This window comes from Lissotriton vulgaris, chromosome 9, assembly GCF_964263255.1.
Source record: "Lissotriton vulgaris chromosome 9, aLisVul1.2, whole genome shotgun sequence".
NCBI lineage: Eukaryota > Metazoa > Chordata > Amphibia > Caudata > Salamandridae > Lissotriton > Lissotriton vulgaris.
In genome coordinates this window covers 631,785,336-631,798,021 of record NC_141697.1, presented here as the reverse complement: position 1 = coordinate 631,798,021, position 12,686 = coordinate 631,785,336, and the positions used below count along the sequence as shown (strand labels likewise).

The 12,686-nt window shown below is 43.4% G+C and overlaps 1 protein-coding gene across 1 annotated transcript in view; it reads right to left on the bottom strand.

Moving 5' to 3' along the window:
• SART1 (spliceosome associated factor 1, recruiter of U4/U6.U5 tri-snRNP) overlaps nucleotides 1–12,686 on the bottom strand; it is a 598,340-nt gene that overhangs the window by 380,811 nt on the left and 204,843 nt on the right. Inside the window, exon 5 of the mRNA XM_086938291.1 lies at nucleotides 11,516–11,621. Coding sequence (XP_086794417.1) covers nucleotides 11,516–11,621 — 106 coding nt within the window. The remainder of the gene's footprint in view (nucleotides 1–11,515; nucleotides 11,622–12,686) is intronic.

The window sequence follows — 12,686 nt, the reverse complement described above, 5'->3', positions numbered from 1 at the left end:
CAGAGGTATTTTATTAATGGATTGTTTACCAGAATCAAATCCAGTAACACAATTATTTCACTTCTTTAAAGAAGATGAACCACCTGAGGTATATTTTCCGTTCGAGGATATTGAAATTCCACTCACATACCAGGAGTATAATCTCTGGTTTCAAGGTGCCCTAAAATATCACAAAAACATTACCAGGCTCGGTCCACTAGGTAGACCCGGAGCAACATGGCTGATTTTAGATGGCTACACACCTCATCCTAACATCCAAGAGATGTAAAACGAGGCATTACTTACTCAAGTAAAAGAGTTAATAAAAATTTACAGACAATAAGTCCAATATGTCATGCAGACTTTCACAGTCCACCACCAATGACCATTACAAATCAAACCCCTCAACAGTGGAATGCACTAAAAATTACTCCATAGCCTTTACACGCAGTCATGGGTAAAATTCCCACAAAGCGTGAACAAATTCCATTCTGGATAGCTCAAAAAATTACTCAAGTCGAAGCAGTATTTCCAAATACTAGCCCTTATGAGACACAGAATCCTAACAATCTGTTTACCAATGGGGATCACACCACAACTGGAAGGCTGCCCCACTTGGGGCACAGTCTGCTGCCATCTATACTAAAACACATTGTGTTCCGTCAATTACAGTAATACCAGATGTCGTTAAACAAATTCAAAACGAATACGGGGCATAGCCTGCTCTGAATTTAGGTATGAAATTACTGAAAAACTTCAACCAGGTCTCAACAATAATATTATCTAATATTAAAGGGGAGGCAGCATCAGTGGCAATCAGCCAATGCTTAAGGGAATTTGATGTAACAGAACATCAACATGAACTACCCAGAAAAATAGAAAAATCTTATGCAGAATTAGGCAGGGACAGTTTGGATGGAAAACCTTTGAGGCCACAACTGTCTGAAGGTCCTGAGAAGGACTCTATTAAACAAAATCCTACATCTTCTAAAAAGAAGTGGGAAATTAATAAACAAAATTCTAAAGAGAAACATTCTCAATCCCAAGGTAGGACTCCTCAAAAGGAGCCCCCTGAAAGAAGGTATAACCTCAGGAATAGGGATAATTTAAGAAAACCTGGCGGGTATCAGGATACTGATACAAGTTCCTCTCATACCTTTTAGATATCGTCACAGATATCAGAAAGAAGACGACGGTCAGATCACAAAGAAGAACGCGTGAAGACCAAAGACGATCAACACGTTCAGAAAAATAAATCAAAACCTCAATTCACCAAAAAGAAGGTAGCAGGTCTGAAGATCAGACATGTCGAGAATTCTGAGAACACAACTCAAGAACCGAGAACGGGATCAGACAATGCTGAAGAGTGCAGCAGAAGTAACAATAGCTCGCCAGAACCTGAAGGAACTTCTGAAGATAGTGGACTTGAATGAGTACATAACAGTAGAGACTGTAGACACCAGGGTTAGTTCTCCACAAATGTTATATGAAATAACACTTAGGATGGAGGGAGACATTCCAAGAAAAGTGAAAGCACTCTTCTGGGAGAAACTTTCAAGGGGTTATGATAAACTTCTACCAGAACAGGGCTGGATTTGTCAGGGAATGCCAACTCGGTGAGGACCTCATTATGTCAGCCTTCTCCAACCATATTCCAATTCACCTAAAATATACTTATGCCAGGAAATGGGCAGTAGCCCAGGCACCAGCTTTATACAAAAATCTTGTAGGGTGGGATGAGGACTCACCTGACCACAAAATACAGCTAAAAAAAAAAAAAAAAAAAAAAAAAAAAAAAAACATACTGCACAAAGGCACTACCCAATAAAGCAATAAGTTAAAAAACAGGTCATGGAGATCTTAGATCAACTTGAATACCAAGGGGTGATTGAAACATGCACCTCCTCAATGAACAATACTTGTTTCCTGTATCCAAACCATACAAACATATTGTCTAGTTTTGGATTACAGACACTTGGAACACTTGTTCCAAAACATTTGCAGTGCAAAATGCACATAGTACAGCATTGATGAACAACATTGTGCATAAAAAATATAAGACCACATCAGACATTTCAAATGGTTTTTATTGTCAAAACATAGCACTTGAAAGGAGGTACTTTACAGCTTTCTCAATTATTGCGACCCAGGGTCAATTTTGTTGATTCCCACAAGGGTTCAAAAACAGCCCAGGGTTATTCTCAGCAAACGTAACGGAGTTAGTACAAATTTATGATGACAAGGTATTGTCATATGTGGATGACATCTATCTGACAGACTATGCCCTAGATAGGCACTTGAATAGTACCACTATACTGGGCTTAGCCTCTGAGGGCTATAAATTCAACTTTAAAAAATCCAGAATTGCCGATCTCAATGGCCTTTTCCTAGGATATGAGCTTTCAAGGGAAAGCAAAAGCCTGGCAGTTAACTTTTTAGTAAAGTGTGCGCTGCTCCAACCTCTAAAAACGCTGACAAATTTACAATCCATCTTGGGTTTCCAAAATTTTGGAAGAACATACATTCTAAATTACGCAGAAAGGGTTAAACCTCTGTACGAATTAATCAAACCTGATTTTTCAACAAAACATTGGACACAGGAACACACATACATCCTGCGTTCACTCCAAGCTAACATGTTAGCAACAAATAACTTACAAACACACGAAAATAAACGCAATTTAGTGATCCGAATAATTTCGGGTCAGTGCAGATTCACCTATTTAACATATAATGCGGGTGAAAAAGTACCAATAGCATACAAATCACATTTGTATACACAAGCAGAAATGCGCTTCACTTCAACAAAAACAATTCTGACAGAAGTTCAAACCTCTGTAGCAAAAGAAAGAGCTCTAGCACAGGGGAAACGCATTATTGTCGTGACTCCAGTACCAGCCTTAGAGGCGGTCACAAAAGAGCATTCCCAATCAAAAGCTTTACATCCTAGATGGATACAATGGGTTAAGTCTCTTGCTGCAACAGAAGGTGAATTGGTTTTTGATCCAGATTTAAAAACACAAGCGTTCCTGCAATATGAACATGAATTCTGAACATGAATGAACTCTGCCCACTGAAATTCTGCCTCTCGATAAGTACGAATTTATAATTTATACTTACGGATCAGCACCACCCGCTACAGGAAGTAAGCAAGCTTACAGTGCAGCGTCCGCAATCGTTAAAGGTCGCATGCGCGATGTTCTCTTCTGACCAATGGCCACTAAAACTCAATCTCTAGGAGATTGTACAGCTCAGCGAGCTAAACTACAAGCATTCAAACTGGCACTTGATAGTATAGATCGCAAATTCCCAACACCTATAGTGTGCGATTCCTTTTACTGTATGCAAAAGGTGGTACAATAAATCCTAAAACGCTTCGAGAACAAGTAGTTCAGTTGAGAAACAAAACACCAAAAGCTCAAGTGATACACACGCTGAGTAATCAACGTGATGACGTTCAAGTTGCAGGGAATTCATTGGCTGATGAAGCCGCAAAGGGGGCTGTTCAGGCGGCTTCCGTAGCTGCGGTCACTCGTTCAAAAACGAGAATAGACAGTGAGATATATTTGGCTGTCAATGCTTCAAGCAAATGCAGTGGTGCAGCGTTAACAAAAAACATTCCACTCAAGTACTCCTATGTAATTGATGCAAACAACGTTTCTTTTGCTCGAATCCCTGGAGGTGGGATAGGGTAATTCCAAACATGGAACAGAGCAGAATTGATTTATGAAGCACCTCTTGGGGAGGGTCTGTCACATCAGGGGATCTCTAAAACAATATTAACATTAAAAGAGATGTATTGGAGGGAGGAGCCAAGTTTGCAACCACGATGGCCGCTTAGGCTCTCCGCTCCGCCGACCTTCTTGCTTTGCTTCTACATCATGTAATTCATCCTGAACTCGAGCCGTGTTTCTGTGATGAAGAAATGATTCTGCTCTCGTTGGCGTGTTCCCGGGATTTCTACCAGCTGTAACACCGGCGAAACGTCCTTGCTTAATCCCCGGCCCTTAATGTCCACGAGACCGGGGCTTTGAGTGTTGGGGATGGCCAGCCCCTGATGCAATAACAACGGCCATCGAAGACGGGGAGGAGTCGGCCGGCCGGAGTGAGTCTACCGAACTGCTCTTCCCTTGCTGCAGCCATCCAGCCCACCCAGCGGTTACGTGTGCCTGAGGGACATCGCAGATCTGGGGGATTACATTGTATCTGTTCTCCGCCCGAACTGCCCGGACAACTTCTTCATCTTTCCTTGAGCTATTGTGGGGGACATTTTGAGCACCACGTAATCGGCGCTTGGCACGGAGGGCTCTGGATCGCGATTGCGGGTCCAGGTGATTGCTGGGACCGCATCAACGCCACCGATCGTAACGATATGGAGTCTGCTATTCCTGTGATCCTGACCCGATTGAACTCCAGTTAGTGGCAGCGTGGTGACCAGTTGGACGCATGGGAGGGCAACGGTCGGGTTCAAGAGTTACTACCTGCCAGTGAGCCTCGAGTGAGGAGGAATGCTGGAGCCTATGCATTTGGGGCAACGCCGGGGATCAGTGATGTTCTGGTTGCTCTAGGTGCTTTGCGGGCTGCCCTGGATTGTAGCGCCTAAGACCTGGGGAGTCGGCTGGATGCCATTGCTCCTGCTGTGTGCTTTGCTGAACGTGATTGTTCTCGAGTGCGGGACACTGCGCCACACCCTGCACCCGACCGCAGTGTACTGCTTACCCCGGTGGATATGGGGATGTCGGAGGACCAGGATCTCGAGACAGCCATGGGGCTGACTGATATCGTTGGGAAGAGGTCCGGTGTTCGTGGACTCGCACCGTGGTTGGAAAATCGGCTCCGGACGCCGTGTCCGGCTCCTCATTTGTGGACTGATGGGGTGACTCTCCCTTCTCTCCTGGAACTGATACTACCGGACTGGTCTACTGGCTTTGGGGGATTAATGATGCGCGTGGATCCTTCCCACATCGTCTTTGATCACACACTATTGTTTTTGGCTGACTTTGGTGGGCAGCTTAACGTCTTATCATGGCCTTCCCGTTCACCCACTCCATCTAAAATGGCGGCTGGTCAGCTGGACTCCGTTGATACAATTGACCACATGGGACAAGGCTGAGGATGGTTTCTTGATTACTGTTGCACATACGGCTGGTGACTGCGCGGGACAGGGGGTATATTGACTGATTCGAATGTTGGTTCTGTATCGGCTTGAGGGTCTGTGCTCGGACGGTGGGCGGCCGGGAGCCCGTACACTAATTGTCTTCTCCTCTTCCATTTTCCTTATTCTCTTCTCATCTAACTATATTTCGGGTCTCCTATTTAGGGCGACGGGCACAATGCTGGGGGGGGTAGGCCATGGCCTTCTGCAGGGGTGCGGGTGGGGGGTTGGGGGGTGGTTTCTGTGTATCTTCTTGTTTCCTCCTTGGTTCTATGGCCCTTTTTCTTTACTCTTTCTGCCTTATCTTACAGGGTTTCTATGGCGTACTCAGTTTTTGTGGGGTGGGGCAATGGTTTATCACGTATAGTGATTGTGTTGATGGCTACTTTGTATTGCTTATTTCACCCATCACTCCCACTTTAATTGTTAAGCTAGTTGCCTCTGTACATTTTGAAAGCCAGCTGTAGATCCTGAAACGATCGCTTGGCATTGATCCTGTTATCATTAGAATCTTAAAAAAGAAACCTCATCCATCCTGGTACTATTCTGATACGGACATTATCCTGAGCTACAATGGGGCAATTGGAAGATGTAATGTTGCACGCTTATGGCTTTATTGATTTGCTTGCCCATTATTGTATCTGCTTTACGTATAATAAAGGTTTACCAAAAAAAAAAAAAAAAAAAAAATAGATGTATTGGTGGCCTGGAATGAATACACGGATTCACATCTTCATCAATGACTGCAGAGACTGCAATAGATCGCGTAGTGCAGAATGCCATCAGACACCAGACTACGAAGTAGCCAGCCAAGTACAGACGCCAGTGTTAGACACCACTAGGCTATATACGTGAAGGCGTATTTATGACAAATGCAATCCCACAAACACTAACGCAAGGCTCCTCAGCGGTCGGCTAATGCTCGAATTGTCATAAAAGATTTGCGAGTCTTTATCAGCACATAAGCTATTGGCACACTACATTCTGACCAGGGTCCTGCGTTTAGCTCTCGGGCTTACAAAGAAGCTATGGACAGTTTGGGCGTAGCATTGTGGTACTCCTTTCCGAAGGGAAATTCTGTTGTGGAAAGGAATAACCGGGACATAAAGCAGTCTATAACAGATAGAGTATTAGGTTTGGGTGATGGGCGGGTTACATCTTTATGGGGACCAACGCTCATTAAATAATTTGCCAAGAAGTTCTCGGGAGGGGGTCCCTCCATATGAGGTACTATTTGGGACAAGAATGTGGGTTCCTGATCTCGAATGTAAAGGCACAGTGGTAGAAAATGAACCCTTTGATATAAAAGATCGTTTGGCTGTTTTACAGGATCAAAATCAACTGAGGTCGAAACAAAGCAATGTGTTCCTGAAGCCAACCACCACTGGGGAAACACCGGTAGTCCCAGCAAGGTCTGTCTGGATCCCAAAAGTTGGGGATCTAGTCAGAGAGAAGATTGCGGACAAGAAGGAATTTGGACCTTCTTACAGACAACCAGTACCTGTCCTAGCCATCCATGGAACAAAAACAGTACTTCTTCCGCACCTTGCTGGAAAAAAGGCAAAAAGATTTGTGTCAATCGACAGCATCAAACCACACTATGTGGCCGATACTAAATAGTAGGCCTCGTGGACTCCGACCTAGTAGCAGCCTCTCTCCTATCCAAGAGGTTCAGGCTGAAAGTCTCATAACCATCGAGAATTCAGCAATAAGAAATGAAGGACTAAGCAACTATGCTATGGAACTCATCCCTCTTGAAACTCAAGTAACAGTTCGTCCAGATACACCTGTCTACACCAACGTAACACGTGATCAACTTCCCCGTGATTGGCTTAGACTCCTGAAACTGCCCCATGAAGGAGGAGACCACTAAAAGTTTCATATGCGTTCCTTGAGCTCCTTTGGCTGATGCTCCTGGCAGGAACCGCAGTCTTCTGAGTCGTGGTGTTCCCCTAAACACCACATACAAATGGAATGCGGGTCTGTAACCGACATTTGTTGAGTACAAGACCGACAAGGCTTTAAATTAAGCCTGGAGACATGAAGCAGCACACAGTTTCTAACCAACAAAAACTGTCGAAGTAGGCCATAAAATGGCACGAGGAACCGCTTCGCCAGATCCGAGTTACATTGCGGAAAAGAAGAAACTGACAAACGCCCGCGCCAGAGGGTGCTGATATGACTCCACAGCCGGATTGACGTCATCACGGAGTCGTACAAAACTGTCCCCATCTGCGCAGAGCCACTGCTGAAAAGTTTCCAGATACAGTTTGGAGCCTGGGGAAAATTCAAACTTTAACCCCTTCCATGCTCATGACGAGCTCAGCTCGTCATGAGGCACAGTTGAGCTGTGCTGATGACGAGCTGAGCTCGTCATGAATAAAGCCTAAGAGTAATTTCCAGCACAGGGGAAAAATAACCACAGCAGCGATGTGGTTAAGGAATCTGCAGCTAGATGTCTCCATCAGATGCTATGCTCCAGTCTCCCATGTTGGAATGTGCCCCCCTTTAAGGAAGTTTTGCAAATTACTGCCTTTGTTACCTCTAATCTTTATGAGCTGGAGTAAATATCTGCAAAAGGTTTCCTTACTCTGTGGTTTACATCAAGAGTTGTATTGGGAACTACCCCATATCTACTGTTTGTATACAACCACTAATTCAAAATAATAAGGTTGCTATGGTTTCTCTTACTGGATTAAATTAGACCGATTAGAAGACACTCTAGGTCAGAACATATTCTGATTGAGTCATACATTTTCAATTCCACACAAGCTGTTTTTTTGTCCTATATTTTGCAAGAAGAGCATATGGATAATTTACATAACAATGAATTTTCATTTTGCATTACGTAGCAAAAAGTAGGTCAAAGGCACTGTTTTAAATGAATGACAAGAATTGTATGTAGATGTAAGATATTTTATCCTTTATAATTGATTATATATCCTGGGCCTGAGCCAACATTGGTGTAGGTGGGGAATACCCACCCTGTAGGGCCTACAGCTATGCACAGAGGGGGGTGGGAGAACGGCCGCTATGGGACAAAAAGGCCACTTGCAGGCAGCCTGGCCTGCATCCAACCCCTCACCATTATCTCTAACTTCCAAGCAAAGCCAGACAGTTTTAGTTTTCGGCTTCACTTTTTTTTCTAAACATTGCTTAAAGCATGACAGTCAGGAGTGATTCGGGAGTCAGACACAAAATGGCATTCGAATCCAGTTATATTTTTTCATTTAGTTGTATATCAGACACTTATATAGGGTATGTCACCTTTGAGGGTGGACAACTATGGCTGTGGATTTTTTTTTGCATTGAAAAGCTCAATCAGTCTGAACCAGCTTGAGCGTTTCTGGATGGCAGATACAAACAGTAGTCTTAATAAAACCAAATCAAATTTTTGTAACAAAAAAAAATCAAATGCGATTCACAGAATTTGCGAGTCTGGACTTGTGTGCGAAAACCAGAGATACACTAATTTTATAAACCTTAAAGCCCACTTGAAAACTATTTTTAAAATGCTTATATTTCAACAACTACTGAAATTGTTAACGCTAAACAAAAAAGGAATTTTATTTGGAGTGACATTCTACTTTCATGACAAGTGTGGCGTAAATCCATTCAGCCATTGGGCCTGGAAAGGTGAGCAAAATTCCCCACAAGCTAAAATTTATATTTTTTCTTTCTTTCACCATCTGCAATTCTTTTTGTCCAGTGCAGATCTTCATAATACTTAGCACGCTGGACTTAGGCTTACACATTTTGTGAAAACCCAACCATAAGGTCATAAGTGCTAGGCAAAGCGAAAAATACATTTTTTAATGAAAACTCCATCTGAACCACAACTACTCGGTGGTGTTGCTGCTGTGCTCTAAATATGACCGTTTTGTCATATGAAATCGATGCTTTGGTTTGCTACTAACTTTGGCGCTGTAAGATGAATATTCACGAAACTTTCCAAAAACATTAAATAAAAAAAAAATTAAAAAGCTTCTTACACCTCCGCTCCTTCCTGTAAAGTTTCAGGGTGATCTGTCAAGTGGAGGCTGAGAAACAGGGTGGGCAGAGCAGTCGGGCGTTTGAAAATGTGTTTTTTTCCATGCAATTTTCATTAATACTTTAAACACCGCTAGAGTAAAAAAAAAAAGAAATGCTGAAAAGAATTACACCAAATTTGGCAGGCAGCTAGAGCTTGATCCAGAAAGTGTGGTTTTTGTGATCTGGAGTAAATCTGGTTAGTAGTTTGTGAGAAATTAATGTTGAAAGTTTATAGATATTTTAGGCTGCGGTGTATTCGCAGTACTACTGCAGAGGACCGCAATACTGCAAATTCAATACAAGCAGTCTGATTGGGTGGCTGCAACATGAAGGGAAACGTGTCCCTCTATTTTATGACTCTGTCCCAGTGTTGAAGAAAACAAATAAAAATAAGTAATACGGGGCAGAGTAGGCGGTACCCTGGACATTTTGTCAAAGCAAGACAGCCCTAAAATCAAATTAAAACGTTTTTTTTTCACGGTGCAGCAGTACAGCAGCACTAAAACTATGCTCAGCGCATCACCCAGTGTAATTTCATTGAAGTACTACAGAGCTGTGGGGGGGCAAAAAAATGGGTGGGGGGCCTATAGGACATTGTAAGATCATGGGTGTTGGCAGCAAGGGGGGTTGACTGCCTGTGAGGGTTGGCCGTCCACAGGGGGTGGGGCCAAACTGCAGCCAACCCATGTCGTGCACAGCCTTCAGCTGTGCGCAATAATTAACCAACAGGGGGTGGTGATGGACAGAGTTTCTGAATTAAGCAGAATACTCTCACCCAGTCAAGAGATCAGGGCTTAATCCAACACCATTTTTTAGCTCACTGCACCATCCCAGCTCAGAACCTGGCTATATGCAAATTAGTCTGTCCCTAGCCCAGTGCATCATGGGAACAGGGCAAACCAAACTACCAAGCCAATTCTTTCACTGGGAAGGAAACAAGCTACCGGGGACCGGTTTCTGGCATTTCAGCCGTCTTCGGCCCGGCTTGCTTGAATCCTGATGGTGCAATGAGCAAGCAGTCTGATTGGGTGGCTGCAACATGAAGGGAAACGTGTCACTCTATTTTATGACTCTGTCCCAGTGTTGAAGAAAACAAATAAAAATAAGTAATACGGGGCAGAGTAGGGGGTACCCTGGGCATTTTGTCAAAGCAAGACAGCCCTAAAATCAAATTAAAACGTTTTTTTTTCACGGTGCAGCAGTACAGCAGCACTAAAACTATGCTCAGCGCATCACCCAGTGTAATTTCATTGAAGTACTACAGAGCTGTGGGGGGCAAAAAAATGGGTGGGGGGCCTATAGGACATTGTAAGATCATGGGCGTTGGCAGCAAGGGGGGTTGACTGCCTGTGAGGGTTGGCCGTCCACAGGGGGTGGGGCCAAACTCTGCAGCCAACCCATGTCGTGCACAGCCTTCAGCTGTGCGCAGCAGTGGTTTGGCCACACGCAGGGGGTAGGAGTAGGGCCAGACCACACGACACAGGGTAGGTCTTGTTTGGTATGGTAACAACAAAAATTATGTTAATAAAACCCTAGGAATTTACTGGATAAAAAAAAAAAGAAAGTTTAAAGTGATATTATAGCTAGATGGAAATGCCAGTCAAACTAACATTTTAAACTAAAAAAAAAAACGTGAAATTCAACAGCTGTAATGAACGAAAGTAACTATTTGCACCCTTGCCTTTCACTGCTTACGACCTTACATATTACACAACTCATGACATGCTCTATGACATAATTGATAACATAAATGCGACTTCTGAAATTACATCACTGATGACAGTCTGTATGATGGGGGAGGAGTCATAGCTACTTTAGTTAATTGTAACTGGTGAATTTCAGGGTTTATATTTTTTTGATTGAAAATGTTACATTTTATCAGACATTTCCTCCTTTCACTTTAACCTATCCATATGTATCTATATGTACACACATAGTTAAAAAAATTTAAATGCATAGTTTAAGTTTTTGTGGTTATTAGGTTTATGAGAACTGTTCAGTTTAGTAAAGGGGATTTTCATAGTTAAAAAATAAAAAGAGGATGTCCTATTTAGGGATACAAAAACAAGCAGCAGATTTTCACTGCTACACCAGTTCAACTGTGGCCTAAACAATTGAAACCGAAACAGGCAAAGTCTTAGATAAAATGGCTCCACAAACAGAAGCAGATGGAGTTATCTCGCACTGAATTAAAATTCAGAGTTATATGTTTATATTCTAATATAAGTGTTAAAGTTAATTTTTAATTGAAGTACATTTTAAAGGAAAGGATCACCTTTTGAAGAAAGGGAGTATAAACCTAGACTGCCTCTAGCAATCAAAAATGGAAATTATTTTGCCATTGCTCACCCTTCTCTCAGCCATATCCCTCTCACCCTGGATCTTCCGACTCCTCTCAATCCAAGCCACAGTGTCATCCAGCCAGAGTTCATCTTCTCCCAGAGTCTTGACCTTCCTGAAAGGTAAAGTCACAAGTGAATATGTTGTTGCATCATAAACTTCAGACAGCCCGACTTCGAGCAAAACAGATACTTGAACCACATATCTCCTGGCTCGAACTTCAAAATCATGACTATTTTAAAGAGCTGATAATTTGGTTCCAGGAAAACCTAGGTCTTAAAGAAAAAAAGTTCAACATTCTATTCTCGAGCCTATCAACTCTGGAAACAAGTCAATCCACCCAAAGAGCTATGACACTTCTATAGACACATAGCTTTGATAAGGGACCAAAAGAACAAAAAAAGTTACGCTCTTCACAGCAGCTGTTGTACGAGTTAATTACCTCCGATAACAGTGTATCTGGTAGAGACTATTCTAGCCGCAGATTCCTTTACGTAGAATTATCCCCAGGCGTGAGACTGGATCCGGAAACTTTTTGCCACAGCATCCCTGCAGGCCGGGGTGGGGCGACATCACACGACTCCGCCCAGGTGTCCTCCGCGTACGTGACGTCAGCGAGGTCACATAAGCTTCACCCCGGCGCGCCTACGTCAGTTTTCTTCAGAGAACGTTTCCGCACCACAATGCGGAGCCACCAAATAAACTATGGGAGCATGGGAACAGTGTGCGAAAGAGCATACAAAAAAGAAACCCTATAGAAACAGAGCAACACCGCAGTGCCCAAGGGCAAAGAGGAGAAGAACAGAGCAGAGCCCTGAGCGGCCACCCAACCAATACATAGACAGCAATCCCCCCACCTCTGCCCCGGAAACAAGGAACCTGTGTAAAGTCATGTCACACATAGCAGGCCTACAACCACCCCCGGAAACAAGGAAGGGGACCGTCCCAACAGGCAGGAAGAAATGCGTTACTTACCTGTAACTGCAGTTATCCAGTATTAGTGTCTTTCATAGATTCACATGCCTGAATCATTCCCCGTCGTCGAGACGGGAGCCTCCGGTATATAAAAAAGTAATGTCCTAAGACATACATATAAAAGAATAGGCCTAAGGGTCTCACCTTCGTGTCCTATCTAGGTCCTTATGCAGGAAGGACCAAACAGAGTAGGCCCAAGGGTCCC